We start from the raw sequence: 19,221 nt of genomic DNA, 5'->3' as shown, positions 1-19,221 counted from the left end.
ACAAAGGTGTTCAATTAATTACTCTCTCTTTTGATTATTGTAACGATAGCATTGCAACGTCGTATATCAGTTTGATCTCTGACAATTAATATACCCCTCAAAATCACAATGTAATCAATCTCAAAGTTACAAATAAGCTCCCTCTTTGACACGTGTGTGTTTAGTTGTCAGGTAATTATCACTGAATTTCGAATTAAGTGAAAAGTCACATCATGCGTGATCACCATCGATCATCGTTTTCATGATCGATCATTGCTGTCATGTCCGAGTACCCAAGGACTCATGCCCATCCCTAGTCTGGAGTGCAAGGCTCCGAATCAGGTAGCGATGTGGGAACCGGCTGTTGCTTCGTGCATATGAATGTACTACCATGATTTCGGTTCCATGTTCCGTCTTATGGTAATCGGATCAATCTTTCCCGGATATTGGCCTTCCTTTTTCATAATTTTTTCCTCGTTTCTTGTCTGACATTGCAACTGTTGTAGTTTGAGAACATTTGGACGTTTGCTAAAGCTTTAGAGTCAATCACAGGTACAAGTTCTTTGTCACCTTTGCTGTTTTTTAAAGTTCAAATGTACTTGATTGCTGTCATATGAATCTCTTATATTTTACATTACATTTTAAAAACAAAGTAAGACATTGAGGTTGTTCTTTGGGTGTAAACAAGTGAAAAAGTTTCTAGCTACTGAACAAACCGTACGTACCAGTCGTCATCTTGGCTGGGTCCCTATATTTGCCCATTCTCTATTAGACACAATTGACCCGCGGCAGCGATTGGTGGATATTTACTTTTTTATCGAAGAAATCATGCAAACTCCGATCGCAAACGGCTGTTTTTAAATTACCAAAGTGCTGTTGCTGTGACAGATATGAGGTCAAATATAATCTAACGATGATCTTATATGACCAAGACCACCATATAAGATATAACAGGAGGAATGGGACCCGTCTCCACCATTGCAGCGCATGGACTACTGTTTGAGGATAAGTGAATAAAAATAATCTCTTTGCATTTATTTTGAATGCAGTAAATAATATTGTTCTATCGAAAATTAGTTTTGATATGGAAGAGGATCGTATTGAAGTAAAATATTATTATTTATTGTATGCGGGTTAATAATTTAAGCAGTTAAGACACATATTGTATGTCTGATGTAGTTTTCATTTCTAAGTATACAAATTCTTAGGCTTTAGAAGTGTGTTAAACGTGTGAGGATATGTATTCATCAACTGGTTACATGTCTGACATAATCATACAGGCTCATAATTCAGAAAAGAACCCACATAATTTCTTCACTTTAATCCATAGATATTCATTTATATTAACCTTTATTAACATTAACAGACATTATTACATTCTATAAAGCTTAAAAGATTATTAAAACTGCAGCGCTGCCTATTTCCACCATTGAAATCTGCAGCTTGAAATAACCCGGAAGCGCGGTTTACTTTTTCAGATGTCTGGGTTCCGGATGTATTTTTTCTATAAATTCTTCCATAGGCATATCATAAAATCCTTCATAAAAGAGTTGTAAGCCATGAATAAAACCAACCAGCCCGAGGTGAATCATGCCATTACAAACTTTAATTTGAAGCAAAAAAGTATTTGAAAATCAGACAAAAAGACCGTGTTTCATGAGGGCATAAACTACAATCCAATGAATAATATATAACTATTAATTTAAAATTGTTAATTATATGTATAGAAACAGTATATTTAAATGTTATTGCAAAATATTCAGATATTTACATATATATATATATATATATATAAGTAGTTTGAGAGTGTAGGACAGTGCGTCATTCAAAGGATGTCATGTGAGTGGGAGGTTGCTGCAGCGCTTGTTTGGCCAGCTTTGTTTGCTGTGAATCTCTGACTGGTTGTTGTTTCTAGTCAGGATCATGGGTAGGGGAGTTCTTCACCAGGGATTCCGCAATTAAACAATTTCTAAAGTTGAAAATAACGCAGAAGCATATAACATAGATTTTTATTTTTATTATTATTAAGTTACAGTTCCAAATAAAATATTTCTGAATTTCGTTCTAGCATGGACCAGAATTCCTTTTAACAGTTGAGTTTTTGAAAAATTCTGACCCTGGCCTGAACCAATACATCCTCTCCTCTACTCTTGATCATGGTTTCTAGAGTAGTTCTTTTCATAACCTCAAATAATTTCTTTATTTACTTGCAATTTCCAAATGTCAGGTTCTAATGCTAGAAATGTATCCTCATTTCAATTGGCTCTCCATAAGTCACTCTGATGAACTTCTGAAGACCCAGATTATCAAGGAATAGCAGGAATCACTCAGACCCTTTCTATTAGTTTGCACATGACAGAAGTTAGGGCCATTGGACTGTCAGAATGGTACATTTCAATTTGAAAATATGTTTAACATTCAGTGAAAATATTGTTTTATTTTAGATAATTAATTCACTTTTCATAAACTTGAAAAAATATCATCATATATCATTTTCAGACTGTACAACAAACTTTCTCACAGTAACACAATTATAAGTTAGATAAACTGTAACTTTTAGTCTGGAATTTACCAGCATTTATGAAAGTGTTATTCTTTAAAGTAAAAACATATCCCTGCTACCCAGTAAAGACTTCTGATGTATTGTATTTAAATACAGCCTGGCAGTAGGAATTATATTAAAAAACATGTATATATACATACTGTATGTATTTTTATACAAATGTGTATGTTTGTGTGTCAGTATGTACTGTAGACATGTTCCCTTTAAGAATCCTTTACCAACATGTCCATGGATCAGTCATTTGTCCATTTATCACATCTGTGTCTACCCTGCAGTTTGATATCAATCAATCTTCTCAGGTGGGACCACTTCCAGTAGCAGCTGAAGGTGCATTGTAAGTGGCCCTGTAAGCGTTGCCGGTTAAAGTTTAGAAATTTAGCGCTACATATAGGAAATAGAAAAGTAATTTAAGGGCAATAAAATCCAGCCAATCAAATACTCAGAGCAGTTTCCAGATCAGTTATTGAGCCATTACTTGACTAAAAGTTTCTGGTAATGTGATTATCCACCAAAACACTGTATTCTATAAATCACTGGGCTTAATCTTAATTCTCCCTTAAAAAATAACATCTCCAGTCTCTACTTACTCATGATGCGACGGGTCCAGTTGAATTTGTAGTAAATGAAGGGTACATATAAGAGAAGACCGCTCACTATGAACACTGTGCAGTACAGGTACTCCAACTCAGGCTTGTCTATGATAGGAGCAAGCACCAGGTAACAGGACACAATCACCACTACAATAGGGATGATTAAAGGAACCTTTGAGGAAAAATTGTTTTTTTTAATTCTCTGATTTATCTGTCACATTCTGTAATAAAAAAAAAACATACATATAAAGACAATTCAAATAAAGATTAGATTTGACATCCAGAAGGATTCCACTTTTGCTATAGTTAGGCAGATATTTAAATGCCATAATACATCAAACAGTGTAAAAGCTCTCATGGGCATTTTTTGAATCCATCCCCATAAAGATGTGTCATCATAACTAATGTGCTCTAACCTTTACAGGTCTGTGCAGCTCCTTTCTAGTGAATCGCATAACAATCAGTGCGAGGCATGTGAGCCCATAAAAAGTCCACTGAGCAAAACTGAAGTAATTGATGAGAGTGTTTATGTCTGCTGGGATGATGTAGATGATTGACAGGATGCCCTGTGAGTCAGATACAAGACCAAATACTTTATAACAAAATTAATTTCTTGTTATAGTGCTGTAGTTCAAAAATAATGAGTTTACTGATCAACAGAAGAAAACACTTTTTTTTTTTTACATTCCCTGCTCAGCCAAAGCAGGAATGCTTTATTACAGCTCTTATAACAGTAGTCACATCTGATGTAAGATGGCAAAAATAGAGTTTAAGTCTTGGGGATGTAACACTACATGAGACTCACGTTAAATATAAGCGCTGGTGCGGGTGTGTAACGTTTCACACTGATGTATGACAAGATCCTAACCATGTGACCTTCCCGTCCTGCCACATATGTCAATCTAACAAATGGACAAAAACACACCAGACAGTAACATTGAGACCCAGAAAACACTTTTCAGCATACACTGAACCCAGTGTGCAGATTTCTATACAAATGTTCCTTACCTGCCTGAGGTGAAACAGCTCCCATTGGCTGCACCAAAAGTGGAAAAGACCACAAATAAAGGCACAATCCATGAAAATGGGTACAGCACTCTATCACCAAAAGTCTGTGGAGTACCCAATGATATAGTTTTAAATTAGCAAGGAAAAATGAAGTTATTATTCGACAACTCAAAAGCTGCAAATCCAGACTATGAGTTTATTTTTTCGGACAATACACACTTACCACAGCAACGGCAGAAGACTGTAGAAGTTCAACTGGTGTCATTACACTGAAATATGCAATGTTGACAAGTATATAGCACACAGTAACCAGGGGAATTCCAATAATGATTGCCAGGGGAAGGTTTCTGTTTGAATAAAGAGACACTTGAAATAATACAGCTAGAAACTGATGGCTAATACTGAATGTTTGACTGACCAGTGCAGCATTTTCCAAAAGCACCTTGAGCCTAAGTAGAATGTAAAAATCATTGGTTTCTACAATCTACTTAGGCTTATGATGCTTTTGGAAAGCAAGGCCCAAATTTAATGGAGTAAACTTTTAGCACATGCAATTATTTTTTTACATAACAGATATACCATATTTTAGCAAACCAGACTTTTAAAATCAGATTTTTCACTGTGATGTCTTACCTGTAGGGATTTTTCAGCTCTTCTGTTATGAAGTTGAGCTGATTCCTTTGAAAAAAGAAAAGAGGCTCTAAAAGTTTCTTTTAGTCATGTTAGTAATTCTAACTTTGAAATGGTTTATTTATCCATTGCAGCTGTATTCTAATCTTTGACAGACTTCTCTCGTAATGATAAACTTGTGGACTGAGAAAATAATTCTGTTGGGGCGATAAAAGAAAATCTTATTGCATTTAAGTTTTGAAAACCACAGAATGTCTCTAACGTACTGAACGTTCCTGCTTATCAGATGTTGCTTTAACAGAGAAATCATTAAATTCTGTGAATGATTCTCAGAACTGATCTGCCAAGGGCAAACATGCTAAAACCACACTGGATTTTAAGGATCTTAAGAAAATTAACATTCTTTACCTATGTTAAGAATTTCAAAAAGATGTACACTGCTGCTTAACATTAGGCGCATTTGCCATATTATGCAATATTATATGAGTTTGTCAGTATTTTACCAGCCATCATAAGCCCAGAGACCGTTGTAAAAAGCAAGGCCAATTGCTCCAAATGATGTTGTTCCACCTGCAAATGGGTCTCTAAGGTTCTGTGTATTCCCTAGAAACAATCATAACATAATAAAATGGCACATTTTATTGATCTTTCATTAAACATTGACAGAGCTCATGTTATTTAAACACATCTAATCTCCATCTGATCTCTGAAGTCTTTCACTACACAATCAAACATAATTTTTTTTAATCTTTTATTCAAAAGAATCTGGATGAAATCACAATGTGACATCTATATCAGTCTCTTTTATTAAATAATAAAATAGTGGTGACATTTGTAATATCATATAATATAGGAGTCGATAAAAAATAGTCACGCATCAGATTTCAGATCTGGCAAAAACAGATTTGATTGTTCTCAGAGTGGATAGAATACCTTGAGCCAGCAGAACAATGCCTGCAACCACTAAGACGATGATTATCAAGAGTTTAGCTGCTGTGAAGAAGTTTTGCACTCTAGAGGCCAGCTTCACACTCAAACAGTTCACAAGTGTAATTAATACTGATGAAGAGAACAGAGAGAGAGAGTTAAGACAACAGCTTAGACATTGCTGTAAATACGACATCATTTTAAAGGAATAGTTCACCCAAAATTATTTAAAACTATTTTGTTATAATTTACTCACCCTTATGTCGTTCCAAACCTGTATGACTATCTTTCTTAAGGCGTGGTCACATTTAATTTTGCATGCCGAAATTCTGTGGCCGAAAAAGGCGTGGGCGCACGTTGAACGCATGTGAAACCAGCAAGAAACTAATTTGCCAAGCAGCTTCTTTTTAATTCTGCACTTTCTACACTGTAAAGTAAAAAGAGACTTGCTGCTAAAATGATATCCTTGTCCATTGTTGAATATTTTGTGTAGCTGTGTACGAAGCACCACCCACACAGAGGTCACTGCCAAACCAAGCAACTTCCTATTGGTCAACGCGGCGAATTCACCTGTTGTAGTTCACCAAACTTGAATTCCATGCGAAATCCGCAAGGGGAAATTCTTCGCCACAGGAAGTCCATCGCGCAAAATTGGTGATCGCATGGATTCCCACTGAGATGACTGCATTTTGCCTGTGGAATTTTGCCCTGCGAAGGTAAATGTGACCATGCACATTTTTTAATGAATATTCTGGTCCGTCTATTAAATACAATGGCAGTTGATAATGACTCACTTGAAAGCAGGGTTAATATCGTTAACAAAAACTAAAACAAAGAATAATAAAAAACATTTCCGTTTACTAAAATAAAATTAGATACAAATATCTTTAGTTTTCTTATTTTTAGTTTTCGTTTAATTTTTCCACCCACAATTATGTGAATATCAAGGTGCAATATTAACTCATCTGCAGTTTTGAACGGTCAGATCTAGTACCACAACAATAGGTGTTCAGCGCCACGTGTACTCTTGTCTTAAAACCGTGCGAGCTGTGTTTAACGAGGTGTAATGTTGTGATGGCGGTTGGCAGAAAGCAAACGAGTGCTGTGTGGGAGTACTTTGATTATGAAATAAAATCACAGAAATAAATTAAAAATAAATTAAAATAAAAAATAAAAAAAAACAAACAAACACATTCTCAAAAGTGCAAGTAGAAATTGAGGACCATTATTGGTAATATTTTTTGTTTTGTTTTAAATTGCTTATTTTAAATGTTATTTAATGAAATTAATTAGCTGGCAGTAATTGAAAATACATTTATCTCAGTAGCGAAGTGAGCATGTTGCATTGCTTCTGTATACAATAAATAATATTATGGTTATGTCTGTATATTTGCATAATTATTACACTATCTCTGTTAAAGAAATTAATTATTTAGGTAAGTTGAACAGTACCACCAGAACTTGTGTGCCATAAAATAATTATTCAATTTTCTCTCTGTCAGCTGAAGTGCTGCGTACATTAGTCAGTCTAAAATTACTAAAACTGAAATAAACAATAACTAAATAGAAATATTTTTATTTAATAAAAAAATAAAAAAATAAAAACAATACTAAAACTAAAATTCAAATGAACATTTTAAATAATATAAAAATAAAACCTATATAAATAAATAAAATACTATAATAACACTGCTTCAAAGCTTACAAAAGCACCCATAAAAGAAGTCCATGTGGCTCATGCGTCATAAGTCCAAATCCCATGACTCTGAAGGCAAACAATAGGTTTTACAGAGAAACAACCTATGGACTACTTTTATGATACATTTGGTTGTTTTTTTAAACTTTGAAGTGAGTCACTATCAAAAACTGTACTATTGTGTTAAATAGATCGTGATATTCATGAAAACTATTCCTTTTGTGTTCCACATAAGAAAGAAAGGAGTTTGGAATGGCATAAGAGTGAGTAAATTATGACAGAATTATCTTTTTTGAGAGAACTGTTCCTTATATCTATATTTAATATAGACAGACTTGTGCATACAGATACAAGCTGCAGCCAGGCATTTGGTGATAACTTGAGGAGGGGTACATCCTGGGTAAAATGGTGTGGAGGCGTACTCTGCACAGCTCAGGGAAATGATGGCAAACGACGAAGGCTTTAACACAATAATTGTGGTCCAGGAGTATAGGTATGCAAGCAATTGTCCAAAACCCTCCATTAGATATGGATACTCTCCACCAGACCTAGTGATCATTGTACCTAGTTCAGCATAGCAGAGGGCCCCTGCAAATACACACATACATGCACATACAAACTTCTGTTTCGCAGTGTTCATGATGAGGTCAACAAGTACATTACCAAAATTTCTTCTGCAGGCAGAGTCAGTATTAAACCAAAGAGGATTTCTCTGTCTTGGGAATTTTTCCAAGCAGTATGTGACTTGCACAAAATGTCTGACTGAGGGTTTCTGAATGAGTGAACATATCTGATTAAGCTCCTTTACATCACAAGTTTGCCCAACTAGCCAATAATCTCAGCATTAAGTGCTGGATAAAAAAAGGACTTAGTTTTATATTTGTAACACATGATGCAGTAAAACAACCGCTGCAACTGGAGCAAAAGGAAATCTAGTGAATGTGAATAAAGAAGCAACCTTAGGACATTCATAAGATGTTACATTGTATTACCTTCTTCATGGCGAGATTATAGAATTACAAAAACAAAACAAATTATGATATATGGACTTACACTTTACCAGTTATCTTTATGTTTTGAAGGTTTATCAAGCTTGCCTAGGTTTTTGTGCAACCCAATAGATAACCGATACTTACCCAGTGTAGCCAGCACTCCACACGCAGCCCACACACACAGACATGGACCCACTGCTCCAGTTCCCTCTAGAACCGCTTTGGGAGAAATGAAGATCCCTGAGCCGATCATTGTTCCCACGATCAGACTGATGCCACTTATGAGACCCACCTGAGACAGATATAAAGAGTTAAAGAGTCTTTTCATTCAGAATACAGTTGTGCTAATATGATATTAAAACCATCTAAATGTATTACAAGACCACTTTAACATAAGGAGGACGAGTTGTATATTTTGTCATTTATAAAACCATGCAGACTGCTTCTACAAACATTTGTGAAAGAATGGGCCGCTCTCAGGAGCTCAGTGAATTCCAGCGTGGTACTGTGATAGGATGCCACCTGTGCAACAAGTCCAGTCGTGAAATTTCCTCACTACTAAATATTCCACAGTCAACTGTCAGTGGTATTATAACAAAGTGGAAGCGATTGGGAATGACAGAAACTCAGCCACGAAGTGGTAGGCCACGTAAAATGACAGAGCGGGGTCAGCGGATGCTGAGGCGCATAGTGCGCAGAGGTTGCCAACTTTCTGCAGAGTCAATCGCTACAGACCTCCAAAGTTCATGTGGCCTTCAGATTAGCTCAAGAACAGTGCATAGAGAGCTTCATGGAATGGGTTTCCATGACCGAGCAGCTGCATCCAAGCCATACATCACCAAGTGCAATGCAAAGCGTCGGATGCAGTGGTGTAAAGCACGCCGCCACTGGACTCTAGAGCAGTGGAGACACGTTCTCTGGAGTGACGAATCACGCTTCTCCATCTGGCAATCTGATGGATGAGTCTGGGTTTGGCGGTTGCCAGGAGAACGGTACTTGTCTGACTGCATTGTGCCAACTGTGAAGTTTGGTGGAGGGGGGATTATGGTGTGGGGTTGTTTTTCAGGAGCTGGGCTTGGCCCCTTAGTTCCAGTGAAAGGAACTCTGAATGCTTCAGCATACCAAGAGATTTTGGACAATTCCATGCTCCCAACTTTGTGGGAACATTTTGGGGATGGCCCCTTCCTGTTCCAACATGACTGCGCACCAGTGCACAAAGCAAGGTCCATAAAGACATGGATGAGCGAGTTTGGTGTGGAAGAACTTGACTGGCCTGCACAGAGTCCTGACCTCAACCCGACAGAGCACCTTTGGGATGAATTAGAGCGAAGACTGCGAGCCAGGCCTTCTCGTCCAACATCAGTGTCTGACCTCACAAATGCGCTTCTGGAAGAATAGTCAAAAATTCCCATAAACACACTCCTAAACCTCTTCCCAGAAGAGTTGAAGCTGTTATAGCTGCAAAGGGTGGGCCGACGTCATATTAAACCCTATGTATTAAGAATGGGATGTCACTTAAGTTCATATGCGTCTAAAGGCAGATGAGCGAATACTTTTGGCAATATAGTGTAACATGTTTAGGGGAGACAGGGGCTAGTTGTCTTTTTACTCCAGTGAATTTTTCTCAGGGTAGGTTTATTTTAGAAAGTCAATTTCTGCCTAGCCACATATCTTAAAGTCTAAATTTCCACCAATATTGCCAAGGAAAAAGATACAGTTAATCGAATACACACCAAAACATTTTGTTCAGTTTACTTAATTGTAATGAACTAAAGCAACACAATTCTAGAACATTTAGTCAAAGCTTGATTTCATTGCATTCTATCCATTTGAATTTGTTAAGTAGATGTTTACTTATCCATGTGAGTTGGGACTACATGAATACTTTTTGTGGTGTTAATGTAGCATTGATAAAACTGGGCAGGAGATTTTCATTTTCCAGCATGCTTTGTGACTCAATAAATGAATATTCAAATTTAGTGTTATTTTATGTGTTTTTGTGGAAAATGAATATAAAGGGTAGTGGTCGATCGATATGGGTTTTTCAATGGCTGATGCCGAAACCAATATCTAGAGAGCAGGATGGCAGATGGTCAGTATAAATGCAGACAAACATAATACAATTAAACAACAGCAAATCAGATGTACACAAAATTTCTAAAGTGAAACATTTATTTTATGCAATATTTATTCAAATTTGCATAATGTTTTAGAAAAATGGCCAAATATCGATTGTTTAATTGGCCTATCACTAATAAAGGGGGATGCTTTTTAGTGTTTAATGTTTTGCTATGTTGAGATTTGGAAAAGTTTCTGTTATGTTGGAGTTTTAGGGGTTACCGTTGTGGTAAAGAGTGGAGCTAGAGCTAATGGTTAGGACAGGTAGATGGCACATGAAATAGACTCTAAAGCAGTGGCGGGCCATGCATTTTAAGTCTAAGCCTTCAGTGTGATTCATGCCATTAAGAAAACACAGTTTCACAATTAATAAGACACCCTATGCCTTTGGGCATCATACGTTATGTCGCAGCTTATTAATAATACCAACTGACATTTTAAAAACACGTCCACGCACAAAAGCCAGAACTTGAAACGATACTTAATGCTCAAGCAAGCCTAATTTAAACTGCAGCATGACTGTTTTGTGAAATGAACGTCTCCCAAACAGACATTCAAAAATCATAATTTTTCATATGAACCTACCAAGGAGGTCTGTAATACCTGGAAAAATCAATCTAATAATATTTGCGATTTAAATGTTGCTTGCAATAAATTTCGTTTCTTCAAGGTACACGGTTATGCTGCGTTCCATTCAAGTTGGATGTGGGATATTCCTATTTGATATCTCCGACCATAAATGCATTCCATTCCCCGATATTCGGAACTGCAACGCTCCTGTTGGCTTAGCAGGGTCTCCTAGCAACCCAGCTGATAAACAATGCTGCAGTGCTAGCATTTGTGCTTCAGGTGTACGATTATCAAAAGAGATTATAATGTTTTATACACCTGTTTCTGCAGGCATTTGTTAAACAAGCTTTAATATCATGTAATGTGGAAACGAACTCATTTATCGATATTACTTAATAAAGTGAATGTTTATCACTAACTTTGTATATCTCCCTGAGTGTCGACCTGTTTGTGTGACATCATGCCCCTGCATCTTGGCGAAATCGGAGTTGAGAGTTTCTGCACGAGCCTACAAGTTGTAATTCTGACTTAAAGGTGCATTTCATTGCACTTTTCCTAGTAGGAAGTTGTAAAATTCGACTTTCCAAGTTGATTGGAATGCAGCACTACTTTTCAAAACTTGATCCGACAATGAATGCTCAAGCAGCCTAATTTACACTTGTAAAAAACTCCTGATGTTGCTATAACAATGCAAAAAGCACTTACCAATTTACTTGAAGTGAAAATCAGCCCTCCTTTCCTGTTTAATAAATTAAGCAATCACACGATCATGCAGAACATCTCGTGTTTTTAAATCCATAAGGATCTCTTTCTCAACGGCAACAGCAGAAGTGATGACAGCCGACTCGTCAGACAGCTTGATCTTGTGCTTTTCGCTCTCGAATTATGTACATCACTTAAAGCGTGATTGTGTCATTCAAGGCCAGCTAGAAGGCCTCGACCGGGACATATCCTAAAGATCACACCCACCAAGAACAAATAAATAAATCTGATTGGCTGATGAATCTGACTTTAGTTGCCCATTCATTTGCACTGTTGAGAGATTCTGAAGAAATTCTGAAGGCCTGACGGGTGGAGCTCAGACTCATGCGCTGCTTCGGCTTCGGGCATGCGATTTGTGAAACATTTGTCACACTTTGCTTGTAAGCATCAAGGAATACATTCTGACTGGATAAACTTTTCGTTTTTCTCTATTTGTTTGTAGATTAATTAACAGTGGAAAGCGATTAGAAATACATAAAGGTGTTTGAGAAAGAAAGGATGAAAAATATATTTATTTGGCATGTTAGGCTAACAGAGAAGGCTTTGCTGGCCCTGAGAATTCACCACTGCTCAAAAAACGTTGAGCAATTTCTGTGCTACCATAGCATAGTTTACTAAATTACATTCTGTAGTGCTTCCAACCAGCATGTATTTAGCTTGCTAACAATCACTTTCATTAGTTAGTACATAAAGAAATAAAAGAGATTTATTTGTGTTACACTGACATGTCCAATTTTGTTGGGTTAACCCAATTCAACTAGGTTCTTGCTACACAAACTGTTTGAGTTGAGATTACATAGTAATTCTAAGTGAAGAAAACTCATTTCAAACATGTGAAACCATTGTCCACGATTGAAGTTCAGCCAAAGAGCAATTTTTTTAGTGCACATGTACCTTATGTGACAAATTGTCCACCAAAATTTTTCAGACAACAAATATTGTAATTGATAAATTACATCAATTTATGACATTTAAAACACATGTGACAACCTACCCCAATAAAAATGTGACAATATGCCCTGATCTGATTTTCATGAAAAAAACATTTGTCCTACGAACACATTTAAACCTTTTAATATAGTTGACCCTCACCTTAATTTATGCCAGTGTGGTTTGATTATGTTTGCTTGTTCATCCAAGAGCTATTACAAAAATATGATGATAGTGAAAATTTACTTTGGTGGGTAGAAATCATACAAAACAATTTGAACTAGGTGTTTGAAACCAACATACAAAACCACTTTTAGAGAAAACACACATTTGAGCAATTGGACTTTTGACTCCAAATCTTATCATTACTGAGAAACAGTCCTTGTGACAACTTCCCCGTGTGATATCTAGCCCCAGTCTAAACAGGAGTCTTAGCAGACACTAGAATACTGTCCCTGGACTTGGACAGACGGGTTTGGAAGGGAAGGGATTACACTACAGTGATGGCGACAGGCACTGCCAGGAAACCCACAGTTAAACCTTTCACACACTCATGCACTGTGACTGGAAGGAAACCAGTGATCATGAAAAATTCTTTACATTCCTAAGTGTAGCGCAGTCATATGAAATGAGATCATCATACTCACATTCTGCCGGAGAGCTGCTGCTTTTGGTTGATCATGCTTTTTGACTTCAAGGGCCCCTGAGACTCCATTATGAGTGTTCGTCTTTTTCTGCTCTTCACCCATCATCCACAGGATACCTAGTCTAGTCTTAACTTTGTGCTGCCAGACTGGATAAAGACAGACAAAACTAAGCCGAGTTTATTAGGTTTGGTCCTGATCCAGCAAACACTAAGATCAGTTAGAAATGGAGAAAAACATTTATTGTTAGTGTGTTGTGTTTTCTTGGTACTCCTTATGTCAGATTACTTAAAACACAGTCAGCCTGAAAGCCATGTTAATGGTTTAAGACATTAAAATGGTTAAAGTGTTCCAGGTGTCCATGTGTCAAGGTTAACACAGTTGTTATGGACTCTCTGGCAGATCTGTTTACTCATACAAAATAACACCTGCTCCTCATCCAGTCTAATTCAGATAAATTTGTCTGTAAAAAAAAATTTGTTTACTGTAAAAAACAACTTCAAAGAACAAAATAGTTAAAGGTTCAGAATAGAACAACTGTCAAGATGCACTCACTAGATTTCATCAAAATTGAATCAATACTCAGTTAAATTTAAAGGAAAGTGAATGAAAGAATAATATAAATAAATAAAAATTGCTTTATACAAAATTGAAATGAATTAAAAAATATCTATTAAAACTGCTGTGAACTCAGTTGAAGTTTTCAAACAAATTTCTTAAATAGATATACAAATTTAAAATATAATTGAATGAGTACATTTCATATTCAATACAGCTAATAATGAATATTATCTCCTCAGAAGCTGATTTCCACAAATGGCTACTGATGCTAAACCTGCTGGAAAATAAACAGCAACAGTAACTTAAATGGGTTTAAATTTGGAGCTACTATAGATACATCAATGTTGCCATTATCTGAAAGGTCCATTATTTACCCAATACATTTTTTCACAGAAAATTAAATTTGGTGTACATGACAATGGTGGACATGACACTGAGAAGACAAGGTAAGACAAAGTTTCTAAATAAAATTAAATAAATTCCTTAAATATTAAATGACATTACAAATTTAATTTAATAAAAATTCCTTACTAAAAATGCTTTCTTTTGGAAATTAAAGATTGCAGATCTTTGTGCTTTTATACCTTTTATTTTTTCGATTAAGTTTTGTCAGCAAAATTAATGTCCACCTTGTGTGACGCAAATCTGTTTGTACAAAATGTGTATTTTTAAAAAATACTTTTTACCATCCTAAAATTTTTGTTATTGTTATTAAGAAGGATAATTTGCTGTGAAGGATATCGAGAAGACATCACTGGAGTACATGGTCTGAATAAGGCAAGTTTTTGCTAAAATGTTTTTTGAAATCTTCAAAATTAGTTAAATAACTATGTCACACTTAATCCATTAAAAAAGGCTTTATTATAATGTGGCTAATACAAAAAACAAAACAAAACAAAACAAAACAAAAAAACTCCCTTATGCATTTCAGCTTGGGTCTTCCTCGCAAACAAACTTCACACAGGTGAGAGAATAATAACATTCATCTAGTATGTCACATGATCACCCTGTTAACCCTAGACTTCAACATTTGCCATTACTACTTGTTTCCATATTCGAAAAAGAATTTCACAGATAATTAGCTTAATAAACGAACAACTGCAAATCCACTTGTAATCTGGAAGGGGGGAAATATAATAAATGTAAACAATACAACTCTGGATATCAAAATATCAAAGTAAATTCATAGAAAAGGACTAAAACTAAATCCTCATTCAACCCAGGATATTTTATAGCATTTACATTTTTGTTCTCTACTTCCTTTCCTAATTGAAATAAGTATATGGTCAATTCCTTGTATTCCAAGAGTAGATGGATTACAGTTGTTCATAGATTTAAAATGTTTAGCCATAAGATACTCTTCATTATTCCTTCTAATGGCATATTTATGCTCAGTCAGAGGGTCTTGCAATTGTCTTTATGTTTTACCAACATACAACATTACATTGCGGACATTCCAATCTATAGATAACATAAGTCGTTTTACAATGAATAAAGTGTTTTATGTACAAACCTAAGTTTTTCCTTGCACTATATTCTCAAAATGATTAGATCGATAGCATTTAAATCATCCATTAGATTTATTCCCTAACCATTCATTTTCATGATTAGGTAGAAAGTAAATATGTACTAATCTGTCACCTAAAGTAGTACTTTTCTAAAAACTTACCTATGGATGGTCTGGGAATGTCTCTCTTTCAAAAAAATAAAAATAAAAATCATCAGTGTATAATGCCTCATCAGATAATCTGTTTAACTTTTTCTGCAATTGTGCTATACTGTGTTACAAAATACACTTTAGTAGATGTTTCAGCTCTAGTTTTTCTTTTCAACAATTATGTCCTTTTCATCTCTTTCACTTGTGTTTTAGCATTTTGGAGAGTTTCAAACTTATATCCTCTACATAAAAAGCATTTCTCTAACTCTTTGATTTATCTTCAAAGTCTTGCTCATTATCACAGATCCTACAATGTCCATGAAATTGTCCAAAACGGTATATTTTGTATCAATTAGGTGGATGGAAAGCTATTTTTTTAAACCTTTTTATTTTTCTGCACTGTTACAAATAGGACCAATTACATAGATTTGGTGTTGCACATTTAAAAGTCTAATTTGAAAAATGAGTTTCTTTTAACTTTAAAAAGTAGTTTCAAGGCTACCAGGACTGGTTACAGCACCACTTCTATTAACATACAGTTTCCTTTATTCAAATATATACATTTTTATTTACATTTTTATCATTTGTCAACAATCCATTTACAGATTATTTAAACACGTATACTTCAATTAGGTTCGGTATGACTCTTTATGATACAGTACAGCTATGTTCATCTAAGTTTCTTCTTTTGTCATCATACTGAGACAATCAAAGAGACTAGGAGACTACTACTTCACTACAAACTGAGAATACCTTTGTTACAAGTTTTGCTTTAAGCATTTTACTAAAACTAATGTTAAATGTTTTTACAGGTGCAGTTAGCACGACAAACTACAGGTTAACTCTGATAATCTTACTTTCAGTCCCACTAGTTCCAATGTCACATGAGAATTATGTTTAACTGAAACATTAAAGACAAACCTGTAAGGCAATCAGTTTTTCCAGCAGGTATCCCAAGTTTTGATTCATTTCCAAATTCATCTGTTTAATAACCAACAAAAGTGGGTGGGGCCCTCACTGTTCAGTCATTCTTCTGCCTGACTGTGATTGAAGCAAACATGTGACAAGGAGGGGGAAAAGTCCCAGGATTGGCTAGAGGTGAGCAGGCTCTAACTAACACAATTACCCCTTTGAAAGAGACACTCGATATGGTTTGGTTGGAAAGAGACAGAAACAGAGTGAGTGTGTAGCCAGGGAAGGATATACCAGTGGACTAAACAGTCCCAAATCAAAAGCACTGCTAAAACAACTCAATACAAGCAATAGCTAAAGTATATAAAACCAGTTATCATTAGAAAACACAGCTTCACAGATTTTACTTGAATCACCACAACTGAACATCCCAGTTAATTTCAATAAGCTCTGCTCTGACATTATTGCCCTACTCTACCCTCTATGTGAGTTCAAGGGTATGATGGGTAGAATCACCAGGTAAGAAAGGAATGTTTTGGCACAGACTTCACAGTGTGCCCATAATAAAAACACTCACTCACTATCTTATCTTATCTTATCTTATCTACTATATCTATCTATCTATCTATCTCTGTGTGTGTGTCAGTTCAAACTGACCTTCCTTTTATCGATTTTTAGCTTGCTAAAGCACCTCTACCCAATACATTTTGTCTTAAACTTGGGGACTCTGGGAGACCAGGAACAATTGTAACATTTTATCTAAGCACAAATAACTCCTGCCTTACTTCGTTTGTCTGCACAAACTCATCTATCTTTCATTTGCAATGTTAGGCATGCCAAAATATCAAGAAAATGGAAACAAAACGTGTCTTCATTGAGGGTTGGTTGTAACAATCAGAACCAAAGCTAACCAAACCAAACCGTGTCAGGCATTATATTGCACAACTCTTACCGCCCCTGTTGGACATTATCTAGCTAGCCGTTATTTAAACAATAAAAAAAAAATGACTGAAAAAGAATCTTTAAAATTGTAAGATCAAAACTGTTCTTTATTATATTTGAACAGTTTTTATTTACTGTAAACTGCTGTAAACTCTAGCAAGTCAGTCCACTGTCGGCCATCTTTGGAATGCTCTCAGGAGGCTATTTCCAGTCATGAAAGTGCAGCTCCAATCTACTTGAATGGGGGAACACCGAAATCTCCAAAACAGTTGATCAAGATTATGATCAAAGAACTTGTTTCAAATAAGCACTAAAATATGACAACACTGAAATCATAAATTGTTCTTTTGTACCTCAGATTATGCTAAAACAATGCAATTTTCCGGGCATGCGTAGCTAGTGCGCATATGTGTTCTCGAGTTGTTTTACCTGTAAGGCGGGACTTCCTTTGCTACGTCCATTGACCATTGGGTGTTCCAGTTTCTCCCATTCGTTTTAATAGAAGTAGCCCGTCTCTGCTAAATAGTCTCTGCTAAAAGATAAGTGTTCAAGATACTGTTGCAAAGATGAGTGAGTCTGCAATTTCTTAAAGGGGTCATGTCACGAGTAATCAAATTTTCCTTGATATTTTGACATCTGAGATTTCTTTCTATTATAAAAACATACTGTAAATTTCAGAACTCAAAACTTAATCCCCAATGCAATAAAAGCATTTATTGATACCAAGCTGCAAAAATGCCTCGTTATCTACTTCCGCGACTACCCTACGTCACTCGGGGTACATTAATTCATTACTGCCTCTAAAGCTCAAAAACATCAGCACCTACTTTTACATCAATGCACCCTTGGCCCAGCCCACTGGTACTTCAGGTTGTAAACTGAGAGAGAAGGACAAACAATGCCTACTGAACGTCAAAGGGGACCCATCTGGACTATTTTAAAATACTTTTGTATTTAAACATGCACAGACAGATGTCTTTGAACGCCTGATACATATTTCTCGGGCCGTATTTACCTACGCTTTTACACCGGGAGCATCTGTTGACGTGTTGCGACGCAGTGGCTTGAGGCTGTCTACACCGGGCGCATCGACACAACCTTTCTAAACTGTTTATTTGTTTTGTTGGCAGTAGTAGCGTTAGCGCAAAATGGAACGGGACATCTGTTTATTGTCGCCACAACGTGACGCAACGGATGCTTCCATGGTAGACAGCATCATTGATTATAATGTAAACTGTATAATGTTGATTATACAGTTGTGCAGAAGAACAGTTTAATATATTAGATGCAATGTGTTGGATGTCCATTATGTATAAACCATGAAATTAAGCTTTATAATGTTGTGGAGCTTGTTCATTCTCTTCAGACTGAGTTTCAAATATGGCTGAATTCGAGGGGCTGCACGATGTTAGCCAATCAGAACAGTGGGACGTTGATGTTTTAAGAAGGGGCTTAGGCCAAAACCATGCGTTTCAGACAGAGGGCCAGAGAAAGAGTGGAAAATTATCATATATTACTAAATTATGACTGTTTTTGGGCACAAAAAACAAAAAAACAAACAAACAAACAAAAACCTTTACTAACATTATTAGTGGACCTCAGGGAAGATAATAAAACATATATATATATATATATATATATATATATATATATATATATATAAAAGAGCATTTCACAACCCCTTTAAAGAACTTTTCTTTTATTGTCAAGAAAACAACACATTATATTACACTCCAAAAC

The 19,221-nt window shown here is 35.8% G+C and overlaps 2 protein-coding genes across 10 annotated transcripts in view; one reads left to right on the top strand and one right to left on the bottom strand.

The window, feature by feature from the left end:
- The window catches only part of celf1 (cugbp, Elav-like family member 1), a 178,506-nt gene that overhangs the window by 75,045 nt on the left and 84,240 nt on the right, over positions 1-19,221 (top strand). The gene's annotated exons all lie outside the window — the stretch shown is intronic.
- Positions 1,391-19,221, bottom strand: part of LOC127452573 (b(0,+)-type amino acid transporter 1-like) — an 18,476-nt gene continuing 645 nt past the window's right edge. Inside the window, exons 1-14 of one of the 9 annotated variants that reach the window (XR_007899289.1) lie at positions 16,549-16,570; positions 13,413-13,558; positions 8,530-8,677; positions 7,739-7,981; positions 5,704-5,829; positions 5,274-5,373; positions 4,774-4,818; positions 4,364-4,487; positions 4,141-4,244; positions 3,938-4,034; positions 3,549-3,698; positions 3,130-3,304; positions 2,761-2,886; positions 1,392-1,948 (exon numbers count right to left, since the gene is read on the bottom strand). Coding sequence is in view for 6 of the 9 variants with exons in the window: in XM_051718144.1 (XP_051574104.1) it covers positions 2,825-2,886; positions 3,130-3,304; positions 3,549-3,698; positions 3,938-4,034; positions 4,141-4,244; positions 4,364-4,487; positions 4,774-4,818; positions 5,274-5,373; positions 5,704-5,829; positions 7,739-7,981; positions 8,530-8,677; positions 13,413-13,517 (1,479 nt within the window). In the remaining 3 variants the exon portion in view is untranslated. Of the gene's footprint in view, positions 2,924-3,129; positions 3,305-3,548; positions 3,699-3,937; positions 4,035-4,140; positions 4,245-4,363; positions 4,488-4,773; positions 4,819-5,273; positions 5,374-5,703; positions 5,830-7,738; positions 7,982-8,529; positions 8,678-12,927; positions 12,946-13,412; positions 13,620-15,639; positions 15,660-16,548; positions 16,576-19,221 lie in introns of those variants that run through there. The other 8 variants (XR_007899292.1, XR_007899291.1, XM_051718176.1 and 5 more) reach the window with 8 other exon arrangements.

This window comes from Myxocyprinus asiaticus, chromosome 2, assembly GCF_019703515.2.
Source record: "Myxocyprinus asiaticus isolate MX2 ecotype Aquarium Trade chromosome 2, UBuf_Myxa_2, whole genome shotgun sequence".
Classification (NCBI taxonomy): Eukaryota; Metazoa; Chordata; class Actinopteri; order Cypriniformes; family Catostomidae; genus Myxocyprinus; species Myxocyprinus asiaticus.
This window is presented reverse-complemented; position numbering and strand designations above follow the sequence as displayed.